This window comes from Jaculus jaculus, chromosome 19, assembly GCF_020740685.1.
Source record: "Jaculus jaculus isolate mJacJac1 chromosome 19, mJacJac1.mat.Y.cur, whole genome shotgun sequence".
Taxonomy (NCBI): Eukaryota; Metazoa; Chordata; class Mammalia; order Rodentia; family Dipodidae; genus Jaculus; species Jaculus jaculus.
The window spans coordinates 60,758,943-60,774,606 of NC_059120.1; the positions used below are offsets into that span (position 1 = coordinate 60,758,943).

A 15,664-nucleotide genomic window follows, 5' to 3' on the forward strand; every position below is an offset into this window, starting at 1 on the left:
GTTCATCTGCATCCTTTTTTTCTGTCAATAGTCCTTGCTAGAAAGGACAGATGTGCTTTTAGAATGAAAGTGGTACCTGGAACACTTTCCTGAGTACCATTTCCTGCTTGTCAGCTCACTCATGCAGTTTTGGGCAGCGAATATCGACTCAGAACCTTTCTCAGAGCTGTCTTCACTTCCTTGTTTCTCAGTGTATAGACAAGGGGGTTGAGTAGTGGAGTGATCACGGTATAGGTCACTGCCACAAGCAAGTCCTTGTCCGAGGAGTGGGCACCTGAGGGTCTCAGATAGATGGAAGAGGCACAGCCATAGTGGACAATGACCACAATGAGGTGGGATGTACAGGTGGTGAAGGCTTTGCGCTGCCCTTCCACAGAGGAGATCTTGAGGACGGTGGAGACAATGAAGACATAGGAGATGCAGATCAGCACGAAAGGGACCAGAAGTACCAGGATGCCGAGGAAGAAAATGGTCATTTCCTTAACGTTGGTGTCTGTGCAGCCCAGTTTTATGACTGGATAAATGTCACAGAAAAAGTGCTGGATCTGATTGGAGGCACAGAAGGGCACACTGAACACCAGGATGCTGACCACCACGGAGATCATGAAACCACAGAGGCTGGCGGCTAGAACAAAGCGAGCACAGGTGCCCTGGCTGATGATGACTGTGTAGTTGAGAGGCTTGCAGATGGCAACGTAGCGGTCATAGCCCATCACAGCAATGAGAAAACAGTTGGTGCAAGCCAAGCCCACAAAGAAATAAAGCTGAGCAACACATCCGGAGAAGGAAATACTTGGCATGGTGGACAAGAGGTTGGTTAGCATCTTGGGCACAATGACTAAGGTGTAGCAGGTTTCAGAGCATGAAAGGACAAAAAGGAAGAAGTACATGGGGGTATGCAACGTTCTGTCCAGATGAATGACTGTCATAATCGTGGCATTGGCCATCAGAGTGGTCAGGTACACTAGTAAGAAGATGACGAAGAGAAGGACCTGCAGGTCGCCCAGGCTTGCGAAGCCTGTCAGGATGAACTCGGTGACCATGCTCTGGTTCTGTCTCCTCATTGGCCAGTGGGTCAAAGTCAACAACCTGACATTGTGAACAGATGATGTGACAGAAATGAAATGGTCCCAGAGAGACTAGGTGTGTGATGTGCACAAAGGTCTGAAATGCTGGCTTGAAATAATGAGTAGTAGACACACTAATCATATAGTAAATGAAGAAATCAGAGGGCATGAACAGTATGCATGTGCAGCCATTTTAAAATGACTGAATAAATGTATCTATATTTGCAAGGCTTTGTTTATTCTTTTTTTTTTTGGTGGGGGGTGGTTGAGGTAGGGGCTCACTCTAGCCCAGGCTGACCTGGAATAATTCACTCCATATTCTCAGAATGGCCTCGAACTCACGGCAGTCCTCCTACCTCTGCCTCCCGAGTGCTTGGATTAAAGGTGTGCACCACTTCGCCTGGCCTTTGTTCATTCTTTATATTCACAGAGCACTTGCAAGAGGAACACATGTTGAATCAAGAAGTGACATACCAGCTGGGGAGATGGCTTAGTGGTAAGCATGCTTGTTTGAAAAGCCTGTGACTTGGGTTTGATTCCCCAGTACCCACACGAAGCAAAATGCACAAAGTGACATATGCATCTGCAGTTCATTTGCAATGGCAGAAGGCCTTGGTAACCCGTCCTCTCTCTCTCTCTTTCTCTCTCTCACTCATAAAAATAATTTTTTTAAAAAAAGGAAGAGGGGGCAGAAAGATAGCTAGAGCCACAAGATGGGTCATTATGCACAGAGACATTGCCTCTTACCCATAAGTGATGGCTAACCCCACAATGCACAATCCATATTTCCCAACAAGAGGGTCCCTACAGAGGGGGGAGGAGGCTAACAATGGTGCCAATGTGATTGAATACACACTGTATACCTAACTAATAAAAAATAAATAAAAGCTAATCCTAGCATTTTGTGCAATAAGAAACAGAAGTTCAAAAGAACTAAAGATTTGTTTAATTACCTTGAGTGTAGCAGTCTTTATAAACCATTTATCTTCCACCTTCCACTGAGCTGTTGGTCAGAGAAGCCTTTGAGGCACCCAAAACAATACAAGCTATGCCAAGGCTCTTGGTTTCCCACAAGAACTAGATGGTAAGGTGTTATTGCTGGCGATACCATTTGCATTATTTGTAGGACACTGAAAAATCAAAGTGGAACTGAGCTGGTAGCCTCCTCCCTGCAGGTTGGCTGGCTGTCAAAGTGGCAGAAAGTGCCATGCAGGCTGCTGGGGGAGAAAAGTTAATAGTCTTACCCAGTGGTGGCTCCCAGCCTGCATGCTGTGCAGCCACTCAGCCAGGTAAGATATGGCCATTGGTGCAATAATGGAAGGACTATAATGGAGGTAACCACCTGTTCTCTGATAGGATCTGAGGTCCTTACTATGGGAAGAATTCATGCCTAACACAGAAAACAAAGTCAAAAGCATAGACCCTAGTGGAAAACCACTATGATTGTTTGAATAAATGGATATATTGTGCCCATCAAATTGCCCTCTAAATATTTGTATTATGTTTATTTCCATAGATTAGCACTGTTACCACCTTTGGTCAGAAAAACTTCATTTTTTCAGATGGTGGTGACTACTGGGGAAACTTAACACTCATCAAAGCTCTGAGAATAGAGCCAGGCATGGTGGCACATGCCTTTAATCCCAGCACTCGGGAAGCAGAGGTAGGAGGGTTGCTGTGAGTTCGAGGCCACCCTGAGACTCCATAATGAATTCCAGATCAACCTGGGCTAGAGTGAGACCCTACCTCAAAAAAAAAAAAAAAAGTTCTGAGAATAAGTGACTGCTGACACATCTTTATTACATCCTCCAAGGCCTGGGAACATTGTGGAATGATGGGTGGTGCAAATGTAGAAACCTGCAGCTGGAGAGCTTGTTCAGTGGTTAAAGGTGCTTCTTTGCAAAGCCCAATGGCCTGGGTTCAATTCAAATACTCACATAAAGCCACGTGCACAAATTGGCACATGCATCTGGAGTTCATTTGCAGTAGCAGGAGGCCCTGACATACCTATACTCACTTTCTGTCTGCCTCTTTCTCTCTCTCTCTCTCTCTCTCTCTCTCTCACACACACGCACGCACGCACACACACACACACACACGCACGCACGCGCATCATGAAGAGGGTAAACCAGAGGATGGGGAGGGGTATTTGGGGGCACTCTCTTCTGGACATGGCATGGCCATTATGCATGACCTAACAGTGGCTCTTATTGCCTCCATAAGACCTGCACACAATTGAGCTCATCCACATTCCAACGTGGATAGTGGAGGAGAAAAAAATCATTAAAATAGAAGGGGGAGCCGGGCATGGTGTTGCACACCTTTAATCCCAGCACTCGGGAGGCAGAGGTGGGAGGATCACCATGAGTTTGAGACTTCATAGTGAATTCCAGGTCAGCCTGGGCCAGAGTAAGACCCTACCACAAAAAATAGTAATAATAATAATATATATGTAATATATGTTTCATATACATATATATATTATTATATATTATAATATATTATTATATATTATATATTATATATATATATATAATAAAAATAGAAGAGGGACTGATTGGAAAGAAGATGGGTTCAGTGGAAAGGCTGGATGTAAACAAAAGATGGTAATGCAAAGGAGTTATGATCAAATTATACACATGTACATGTGTGAAAATTTTCAGTGAATTTTTACTGCATTATACGCAAGTATGAAAATGTCTTAATTTTTAAAAAATATTTAATGAAATAAGTCACTTACCTTCAAAGCTACAAATTTAACACTTTGATAGAGAAAACAAGGGCAAATGCAAGGTGATCTAACCTCTCCTCCTATAGTTGACTAGAATAGTGCTTGCTCAAATGTGATTAGGCATTCATATTGATTCAATAATTCATGGACTCACGTGTGGTCAGTGGAAAAGTCTTTGGGATGGATTACATACTGGGGATTCTCTTGTCATGAGTGCATGGAAATCTGGGGTTAAGAACCTAATTAAATCAAAGTTACCCTCAGAGCTTTGTGAGAATGGGTTTTTGACCTTCTGGCCCTGTTTCAATCTCTGTTACCATCATAATGTTTGCATAACAATTCTATTGTTTGTTATAAAAATATATGGCTGGGCGTGGTGGCACACGCCTTTAATCCCAGCACTCGGGAGGCAGAGGTAGGAGTGCCATGAGTTCGAGGCCACCCTGAGACTCCATAGTGAATTCCAGGTCAGCCTGGGCTAGAGTGAGACCATACCTCAAAAAACCAACATATATATACGTATATATGAAAGGCTTGATTTGAAGATCACCTGATGCAGAAATTACAAGGCTTAGATCATCAGTCTTTGCATTATAAGAAACATCAGGAACCCTCTGAATCAGCCTGCGCCCGGTGATAGGGAGCTGTTTACAACTATCCAGGGGCACTGGCCAAGCTCTGCAGTCTAGGACAAAGTATTAAGGACACTCACAACACAGGGTGCTCTCTTGCTGGGTAGCTTACTTGTCCAGAAGCTCCTTTATATGAGATTAGCTATGCCTCCTTCACACCTCCATCCTTTGTTCTGGATTTGTATTCTGTAGTTGCTCACTAGAAGTTTAATTCCTTCTTTTAAATGACAGCCCTTTAGTTATTACAGTAAAATGATTGCACTTTTATGAGTTTCAATTTCCTCCTGAATAACATTTTTACTCTTTAAGATGATTACTCGATGTCACTGTTTCTGGAAATTTCTCTGTGCTGCATACTCAGGTGCTCTAGTCCTGAGCTTGAGGCCAGGCACCTGCACCTCGGCTGTAGACAAACCATCATGCCAGTATCAGTCTCTCTGCTTCTGCACAGGACAGAGGGTCCTTGTCCTTCTGTTCGCTACCCACCACAGTCAACATTCTGGGTCCCATGAAACCCTGGCTTACCGTTTGAGAGGCTCTCTGAGCATCTCTGCTTTGCCTTGGGTACCATTCCCATTCACTTTCCTGCAATCAGTTATTATACGGCAACACGTGAAAGTGGCAAAATGCAGATTCTGGAATCAGACTGAGTTGTGTCCCTGGCCCTGACAACTTGCTTGGGGGAAATTGAAACTCACACTTGTATCTCACGTTTTCATCTTTTGCAACAAAAATAATGTGATCAACCAAAAGGTTTACATGAGTACCAGACACCTGAAATAAAGTCCCTGGTTCACAGTTAGTCCTCAAGAGATATTGGCTGTGAGGACTATGTCGCTGTTACACGTGAAGGAACTAGGGATGGAGAAGAAAAGTACACAGATGTAGGCTTCACAGTATCCAACAGCAGAGTTTCAGTCCTCAGCCTAAGTGTCCTCACTTCTCCTTGGGCTTATGAATTAACTGGGTCATATTTCAACATTGCCTTTCCATTTTGTGCTTATACAACAGTGATCTAGATAAAAGCGTCAGTGTCTTCTTTATGGTCCTCATGCAGGCTTTCTGCCCCACCTCCCACACATAGCATATCTCCTATGTGCATCTTTAACCTGATGTGCATTTTTACCTCCTCGTATTTGGGAGTTTCTTCCAGTTCCTAGTTTGGCTTATTTTAGATTTATCCATCTCACACTCTTCCTAGTTTCTCTCTTATCTTCACTCTGAAAGGCTGTGTTCTTTGCCCGCTCCGTAGGTCCCTCTGCCCTGTCTGTTATCTACATCCTGATGCTATGGTCCACCTCAGCTGTGCATGGTTTCACTAGTTCTGCCCACAAAGCTCTCTTTTTTACCCAAAGTATTTTAGAGAGGATTGATAAATAATATCAATAATCTTAGTACAAAGGAGACACATTCACAGGTGGAATTTTACCTCAATTCCAGTTATTTCCTCCAGTGTCCCATCAAAGTCTAGAAAGGAAACAGACATGAGAAAGAGTTTGAAGAATATCAGGTAACATTTTCCTCTCTGGTTTTAGTGTGCAAAGTCTTGGGGTGGCAAATCTTCGAAGATCAGTGAGCGCTCTATGTAATGACTGGGCTGGACAGCTTCAATCTTATCATGGCCGAGTCCTTGCTGTTTGAGTTTCCTAGAGCAAAATCCCCAAGCCTTATAATAGTTGGAACACCCAAGGGACTGTGGCTTTCTTTCCACTGTAAGCAAGTAAATATGTATGTCCAGACCCAAACAGAAAAAAATCAGATAAATCATTTGATTTACTTGACCTGTGTAGAAGACGGGAAGCTTTAAATACTATGAATTTTGTGCATGGATCACTCCGTTTGAAGCAAGGTTATATTTGCTGTCACTCCTTCAATCATTAGTATTGCATATTCTAGGAAATGACTAATTTCAGTGATTAAATAATTGACAACCTTGACAATTGCATGAAATGTCCTCTTCTTCCTAAAAGTTTCAGGTGAAATACTCTGATTTTTTAAATTTTTTACTTATTAGAGAGAGAGAAAGAGGAGGAAAGAGAGGGAGACTGGGAGAGATAATGGGCCCGCCAGGGTCTTTAGCCACTGCAAACAAACTCTTGATGCATGCACCACCTTGTACATCTGGCTTATGTAGGTCCTGGGGAATCAAACTTGGGTCCTTTGGCTTTGAAGGCAAGCGCCTTAACTGCTAAGCCATCTCTCTAGGCCTGTTCTGATATTTTCAGCTCTTATGTATTTATGTGTATACACATGTACATAGGTGTGCATCTTACATTTGTATTCTAAGAGGAAATTCTCTTCAAGTACATTAATCAGTGGAGACATGTATTCGTCCATCAATTCATTAAATCAACATTTGTCAAGTACTTACGATGTCCCATGAACTCTAATGACTGTCTTGGTACCTGAGCTGCCTATAGCATGCTTGGATATTTATGTCTTTGTTTTCTCTGAGGATTTTCTAAGTAAGAAACATTTGAGCAGATTTCTGGAACATTTCACATTCAGGTCATTCTGGTTTTGTTGTTGTTATTGTTGTTTTTTAAACTCTCAGCCAATTTGAACTATTGGCTTCTTTCTGAAGAGACTGGTTTCTGGACACCAATGGGGAGAAACAAAGGGATATTACAGCCTGCAATGAGGACTAAGAGGGAGAAGGACAGGGCACCATGACACTGCTACCAAGAAGCACACTGCTCCTGTGCAACTCAGTCAGTGGATCGGCTCCTTAAGCTTGCCTTTGCTTATCCCGGACAGAAACCTGTTGCTTCTTGAAGGGCTCAGATTTGTCATATTAGAAGAGACAAAAAATTCTTGTGTTTTAAGTTTTAATTCTGAGAGAGAGATAATTCTTAACTTCATATATGATAATGAACTAACAAATTCTCATGGCATATCATAGTTGTATCAGTATAGTGTCAATTTCATTACTAAAAAGGAAGAAAAAGAGCTAGAGAGATGGCTTAGTGACTAAGGTGCTAGCCTGAGGAGGCTAAGGATCTATGGTTGACTCTCCAGGTTCCACGTAAGCCAGATGCACAAGGTGACGCAAGCGCACAAAGTCACACATGCACACAAGGCGACACAAGCATCTGGAGTTTGATTACAGTGGCTGGAGACCCTGGGGCCAATTCTCTCCCTCTCCCTCTCCCTCTCGCTCTTGCTCTCACTCTCACTGTTGCTCCCTTGCATAAAAAAGGAAGAAAGATAGGAACAAGAGTTATACGATTGTTAATTAATTCATTTTATTAACACACAAGGAATCCAGATTTTCAAATTATGTCTTGTGTTTCCCTTCTCTTCTCCCTCATTCTCCTGTCCTCCTTTCAATATGTCCCCCTTTCTGTTTTCATTCTATGTGTTTCTTTTTGTTGTCCTTGCCAGCCTCAATCTCATCACCTCTTTTTACCCTCTTTTGCTTTTCTAACTAATTTTACATTCAATATTTCCCCTCAGATCCACTTATTTACATACATAAAACCTTAAAAGCCAGGATTTGCATATGAGAGAGGACATGGAATTTTCTTTCTTTCTTCTCTTTCTTTCCTTTTTTTTTTTTGGTTTTTCAAGGTAGAGTCTCACTCTAGCCCAGGCTAACATGGAATTCACTATGGAGTCTCAGGGTGGCCTCGAACTCACAGCAATCCTCCTACCTCTGCCTCCCAAGTGCTGGGATTAAAGGCGTGTGCCACCAAGCCCGACTCTCTCTCTCTCTTTTTAAATGTCATTTATTTATTTGAGAGAGACAAACAGAGTAAAAGAGGCAGACAGAGAATGAATATGGGCATGCCAGGGCTTTCTGCTACTGCAAACAAACTCCAGATGCATGTGCCACTTTGTGTATTTGGATTATGTGGGTACTGTAGAATTGAATCTGAGTAGTCAAGCTTTGTAAGCAAGTACCTTTAACTGCTAAGTCATCTCTCCAGCCCCAGGAATTTTTGTCTTTCTGGGCCTGGATTACTTCATTTAGTATAAATTTTGCCAGTTCTATTCACTTTCCTGCAGATTTTATAGCCTCATTTTTCTTCCCAGCTGAGAAAATTCCATTGTGTACATGCTACATATTTTCTATTCACTTGTCAGTTGATGGATATCTATGTTGATACAATTTATTACCTAGCATGAATAGAGAAGAAATGAACATGGATGTGTAAGCATCTTGTTGTAGAGTATGGAGTCCTCTGAGTATATACCCAGGAATGGCATGGCTGGTCATATGACAGCTCAATTTTAGCTTTTTGAGAATACTTGACACTGATTTCCACAGTGGGTTTACACTCCCACCAACAGTGAATAAGAGTTTATTTTCCCCACATCCTCATCAACATTTGTTGTCATTAGTTTTCTTGACAATGACCATTCTGAAAGGCATGACATGAAATGTTAAAGTGGTTTTAATTTACATATCCCTGATGGCCAAGGGTATTGAATAATTTTGTAAAACATCTGTTGACTGTGTTTCTTCTTTGGATAAATGTCTGTTCATTTCAGCAACTCATTTATTGATTGGAAATTTTGATGGCTTTTTTTGGTGTTTAATTTTGTAGTTTTTTATATATTCTAGCTATCAGCCCCATGACTAAGAAATAGCTGGTGAAGACTGTCTCACATTTGTGGATTTTTTTTTTTTTTTTGTTCACACTACTGATAGCTTCCTTTGTTACTCAGAATTTTATTGATTGATTGATTGATTGATTGATTTTGGATTTTCAAGATAGGACCTCACTCTAGCTCAGGCTGACCTGGAATTCACTACGTAGTCTCAGCGTGGCTTCAAACTCACAGCAATCCTCCTACTTCTACCTCACAAGGACTGGGATTAAAGGCGTGCACCGCCGTGCCTGCTTTACTCAGAAATTTTAAAGAACATTTTTAAATTTTATTTACTTACTTATTATATTGAGAAGAGAAAAACAAAGAGGGAGAGAGAGAGAGAATGGGCATGCCAGGGCCTCCAATCACTGCAAACAAACTTCAGATGTATGTGCCACCTTGTACATCTGGTTTATATGGGTCATAGGGAATCAAACCTGGGTCCTTAGGCTTTGCAGGGAAGCACCTTACCCACTAAGCAATCTCTCCAGCCCCATAAAAATTTTAATTTCACATTGTGATGGATTGAATATAAAATGCCACCCCCATAGGCTCACATGTTTTAACACTTGGTTCAGTTATTCATGCGGTTCTCCTTGGAAAGCTTGTAGAACCTTTAGGAATATAGCCTTGCTGAAGAAAATGTCTCACTGAGGGCATGCTCTGAGGTTTGATAGCCTGGTGCCTCTCTCTTTTTATCTCACCCCCCTCTCTCTCCACTCTTCTTCTCCCCCTCCCTTCCTCTCCCTTTCCTTTCCTTCTCTCTCTCTCTCTTCTTTCTTCTTCTTTTCTTTCTTTCTGCCAGTGTGGTAATGGGACACTGGCTTCTCACTCTAGCCCTCCATGCCCTCCTTGTCATGCATGCCTCACCATGATGGACTATACTCTCTGGAGCTGCTAGCTGAATTAAACCCATTTCCTTCCACAAACTTCAGATATTGTGTCAAATCAATGATAAAGTAACTAATATGGAAAATTAGAATCATGAAGTAAGGTCATTGCCTTGACCAGGTGGTTTGCAATCTTTTGGAGATGGTTTATGAGAGGGATATCGAAGAATCTTTGGAATAGATAAGCCTTACAGTCCTGTAAGGAGAGCTTAATGGAACATTCTGGTGGGAGTTTTTAAGACCATAGGAGGTGGTCTGGAAGTGGAGGCTAGGTCCATGAGGTTCCAGAGGAGAAAAAATACTCTATCTGGAAACTGGCTAGAGTTAATTATGATACCTGGCAAAGAAACTGGCTGCATTTTACCAATGTCCTGAAAATGAGCAAAGTTAAAAGTAATAGGTTAATGTGTTGAATGGAGGAAATTTCAAGGCAGAACAACATCATTGAGTCTGTACTGTGGCCTCTCGTTCAGTTCCTCAATTCAGATTTACAATGACAGAGAGCAAAGTACAGAGCAGAAAGATAGGGAAAAAAGTGAAGTTGAACACAGAAAGGAATTTGAGCAAGTTTATGGTCTCAGCTGTGAGACTTCAGGTACCCTGGCTGTAATTGTTAAGGAAATTACCACCATTAAGGAGAAATCCACTGTTCTATGCTTTGATAGCAGGAAACATATCCTATGGACAACACCCAACACTCTGGAGGCTCAAGATACCAATATTTTAATTCTATGGAAAGAAAAACACCTGGAGAAAGAGTGTTGAAGGGAGTTCTTGGCTTCCCAGGACCAGCACACTGTGCTCCATGCCTGTCAGGCTCCATCCCCAGCTGATAGAAGAACTTGGGAGGAAGTTTGACATGGTACTGGTTTTGGAAGAATGAGAGATGCAAGATGGAGGGAGTCATAGGGTATTGCCCCATGGTTCCAGAAAGCCACTAAGGCTAAGCAATATGAGGCAGGATTGAAGTCCTTGCACAGAAGCCACGAGAGAGCACTGCATGAAAATGTGAAGGTGGACCCTAAGTTGCAGGAGAGCCCCCAAAATGTTGAGGACACCAAGACCATGGGGTGTTCACCAAGGAAAGCTGTAGACTCAGAGACAATCCAGCTCATGGGAGGCTGCAGTCAGCACAGCTAGAAGGACAGAGCTACCAAGCCATCCAGAGTGCAGATGGTTTCATCACCAGTCCCAGACACCAGATATGGCACTACAGGAGTTGATGTATGCCCTGCTGGGTATCAGTCTTGTGATCTTTCCTTGATAAACTTTCATCTCTCCCTTTTCAAATGTGGTTTATTCTCTATAATTATATGTTAAAAGTGTGTCACTTGCATTTTTAAACTTTTTTATTGACAATTTCCATAAATATAAACTATATACCATGATCATAATCCCCTCCAACTGCCCCCCCTTTTCCTCCTTCTGAATCCCTCCTCACCAAATCCTTCCTTCCAACTAGTCAGTTTTCTACTTCAACATCATAATTTTTCCCCTTCTTATTATGAAGATCTTGTGTAGGTAGTGTCAGCCCCTGTGAGTGAGGTCATGAATATCAAGACCACTTGTGTCTGTATGATAGCATTGTAAGCAGTCCTCCCCTTCCTTTGGTGCCTATGTTCTTCCTACCACTTCTTCTGCTATGGTCCCTGAGCCTGGGAGGATTGAGATAGAGTTGTCTCACTTAGTGCTGAACATGCCACTGTCCATTCTTCTCAGCACTTTGGTGAATTTTGAGTTACCTCAGTGGTTACCACCATCTGAAAAGAGAAGCTCCTATAACCAAAAGTGAGAGAAGCATTCATATATGGGCATAAACATAAGTATTTATGGGGCAGTTTGGTGGGTACATTTAGCCAGATAACTGTAGTAGTTTTCTCCCTAGAGCTTATGTCTTTCCATGCCATAGACTTTTCACTAGGTTTTGAATTCCAAGCAGGAATTCCTTCCCATGGAGCATGCCTCAAGTCCAGTCAGAAAGCAGCTGGTTTCTCCCATAAGAAACATGACACCATTGCACCAGTTTGTATATTTGGCCTGGCTGGGCAGCCATAAACCTTGCAGGGTCCACTGCTGGTTAAGACCACTGATGACTTTTCTCACCACAAAATCTTGCATAGCTCTTTCCAGCATCCTGACAGCTAGTCAATAGGAAGGAGGCTTACAGCTCAGCCCCAGCTTGATTTCTCAGTGACCTGAAACCCAAGCATGTGGGGTCTTTAGCAATGGTGTCTTATCATCTAGCTCTAGTGAGTAACCAAGAGCCTTTGCAATAACCTACAATATTTTTTTTTAATTTTTATTTTGTTCATTTTTTATTTATTTATTTGAGAGCAACAGACATAGAGAGAAAGACAGATAGAGGGAGAGAGAGAGAATGGGCGCACCAGGGCCTCCAGCCACTGCAAACGAACTCCAGACGCATGCGCCCCCTTGTGCATCTGGCTAACGTGGGACCTGGGGAACCGAGCCTTGAACCGGGGTCCTTATGCTTCATAGGCAAGCGCTTAACCGCTAAGCCATCTCTCCAGCCCAACCTACAATATTTTGAGGCATAAGGGGACTCCCTGTCCAACAACTTGCTATAAGGTATACCATCCTTGGCAGTGAAATTTTTTCTAACAATCTATGGCTTCTGGACACAACATTATCCACCTACACTGGGTACTTCTGCCTAAACACCTCCCCACCCCCCATGCACTCTCTTAGAACAAAATTATATATTATTAGCTAGCAACACAGTAGGTTTCCATATGACTTACTAATCAATCTTAAATTTTGATTAATCTTCTACCTCCTTTCTCATCCCCTCTCCTTCAACAATACCCCACTCAATATTCTACCCCACTAATTACATTATTTACTATACCCTCCCCTTAAGCCTTTCCTTGTCTTTTTTCCTTCATAGCCCCTTTATAGCTTCCTGGTTGTAGTGTGTGTGTGTGTGTGTGTGTGTGTGTGTGTGTGTGTGTGTGTGTATTTATGAGAAAGAAAGATAAAGAGAGAATTGGCACACCAGGGCCTCCAGCCACTGCAATCAAACTCCAGACACATATGCTACCTTGTGTGTGCAATCTTGTGTCCTTGCATCACCTTGTGTGTCTGGCTTATGTGTGATCTGGAGACTTGAACCCTATGGGTCCTTAGGCTTTGCAGGCAAGTGCCTCAAGTACTAAGCCATCTCTCCAGCCCTGTTACAGACAGGTTCATATTGCTGGCAGAAATCACCTGACCAAGAGCAGCTTTTGGGGAAAAAGGGGGTTTATTTTGCTTTACAGACTTGAGGGAAAGCTCCATGATGGAAGGGGACAAAAATGACATGAGCAGAGAATGGACATCACTCCCTGGCCAACATAACATGGACAATAGCAACAGGAGAGTGTGCCAAACACTGGCAAGGAGACACTGGCTATAATATCCATAAGCCTGCCCCCAACAATACACCGTCTCTAGGAGGTGTTAATTCCCAAATCTCCATCAGTTTAGAACCTAGCATTCAGAACATCTAAGTTTATGGGGACACCTGAATCAAACCACTGCAATCTGCCCCTGGCTCCCATAAACTGATAACCATACATGATGTAAAATGCAATTCATTTGGTCCAACTTTAAAAGTCCCCATGGTGTTATCAATCCCAATGATGTTCAAATATCCCTGTAGTCAAAGGTCTTTTTTACTTTTTCTTTTCTTTTCTTTTTTTTTTTTTTTTTTTTTTTTTTTGGTTTTTCGAGGTAGGGTCTCACTCTGGTCCAGGCTGACATGGAATTAACTATGTAGTCTCAGGGTGGCCTCGAACTCATGGTGAACTCCTATCTCTGCCTCCCGAGTGCTCCGAGTGCTGGGATTAAAGGTGTGCGCCACCATACCCGGCCTTTGAAAGTCTTTTAACTGAGCCATAACACCAAAAAATCCCCCAAAACCCATAATGGCAGAGAATAAACACTCAGACTGCAAAAGATGGCATTGGACATAGCAAAGAATATTTAACCAATACAAGATTTAAACAGGGCAAGCATCAAACTCTGTAGTTCCAAGCCCAACAACTCTAGTCAGTGATAAGTCTTTAAGTCCAATAATTCTAACCAGCAACAAGTCTCTGGCCCAGTCTCAAAGGTGGTAATCTCTCATAAAATTATAGCTGAACAGGCAACAGTTTTGGCCTAAAGATTTCTTTCTGTGCCAAATCCCTTTGCTTACACCAGTCTATTTCTATGCAAAGCAACCCTGCACAATTTCTCAGGACATTGGCATAACAGCAAGCCTCTCATACAAGCTGCTTCTATCCCAGTCCAGGCAAAGCTCTTTCTCACCCTCACAAGCCAAACCTCACAGTTTATAGTTCTTACTTCATTCAGGTCTTGCAATTCTGACCAGAATAGTCCATCAAGATATACTTACAGCACTGCAAAGCATCTCTTAGGTTTCCAAGGTTTCAAATCCTTCTACATTCCTCTTGAAAATCAACTGTAAAAGGCCAAAGCCGGGCTGAAGAGCTGGGCTTAATGGTTAAGCACTTCCCTGTGAAGCCTAAGGACCCCTGTTCGAGGCTCGATTACCCAGGACCTACTTTAGTCAGATGCACAAGGGGGCGCATGTGCCTGGAGTTCGTTTGCAGTGGCTGGAGGCTCTGGCGTGCCCATTCTCTCCCTCCCTCCCTCTCTCTCTCTCTCTCTACCTCCTTCTCTCTCTGTTGCTCTCAAATAAATAAATAAAAATAAACAAAAACAACAACAAAAAAGGCCAAAGCCACACAGTCATGTGTCTAACAGCAAATGACACCACTCCTCAGTACCAACATTACTGTTACAGTCAGGTTTGCATTGCTGGCAAAAATCACCAGACCAAGAGCAGGTTTGGGGGGAAAGGGGGTTATTTTGCCTTACAGACTTGAGGGGAAGCTCCATGATGGCATGGGACAACAAAGGCATGATCAGAGGGTGGACATCACCCCCTGGCCAACATAAGGTGGACAATAGTAACAGGAGAGTGTGCTAAACACTGGCAAGAGGACACTGGCTATAAGCCCACCCCCAACAATTCTCCAGGAGGTATTAATTCCCATATCTCCATGAGCTGGGAACCTAGCATTCAGAACACCTAAGTTTATAGGGGACACCTGAATCAAACCGCCACAAGCCCCAACTTGTGTTTTGATTGTACAAGGCTCACAGTTAAGAGACTGCCTGGACTCTCAGTGAGACTTTGGACTTTTGAATACTGTTGTGAGGGATAAAGACTGTGGGGACTTTTTAATTTGGACTGAGTGCACATTGCATCATGAAATGGCCGTGGAGCTTGTGTTGGCTGGGGAGAGTAATGTGGTAGTTTGAACATAAAATTATCCCTAAAGGTTTATGCATTGTAATACTTCAAAGATCCTCAACTTGTTGTACTGTCTGGGGAGGCTGTGTAACCTTTACAAGTTGAAGCCTTGCTGGAAGAAGATCAAGGCTCTCTGATAAATAAATAAAGATAAAATCTTTTGGGCTGGAGGGATGGCTTAGCAGTTAAGGCATTTGCCTGCAAAGCCAAAGGACCGAGGTTTGACTCCCTGGGACCCACGTTAGCTAGATATACAAGGGGGTGCACATGTCTAGAGTTCGTTTGCAGTGGCTGGAGGCTCTTGTGCACCCATTTTCTCTCTCTCTCCCTCCCTCCCTGTCTCTCTCCCTCTTTCTATGTCAATTAAATAAATAAATAAAAATAAAATATTTTTAAAAATAAGTCTTTTAGCTGGGCATGGTGGT

General features: G+C 42.6%; 1 protein-coding gene across 1 annotated transcript; it reads right to left on the reverse strand.

Annotated features, from left to right (window-relative positions):
* Nucleotides 1–119: 119 nt before the first annotated feature.
* On the reverse strand, nucleotides 120–1,064 carry LOC101593837 (olfactory receptor 10T2-like). Its single transcript, XM_004667122.2, has one exon. The coding sequence runs from the start codon at nucleotides 1,062–1,064 to the stop codon at nucleotides 120–122; it is 945 nt and encodes a 314-aa protein (XP_004667179.2).
* Between the last annotated feature and the right edge of the window lie 14,600 nt (nucleotides 1,065–15,664).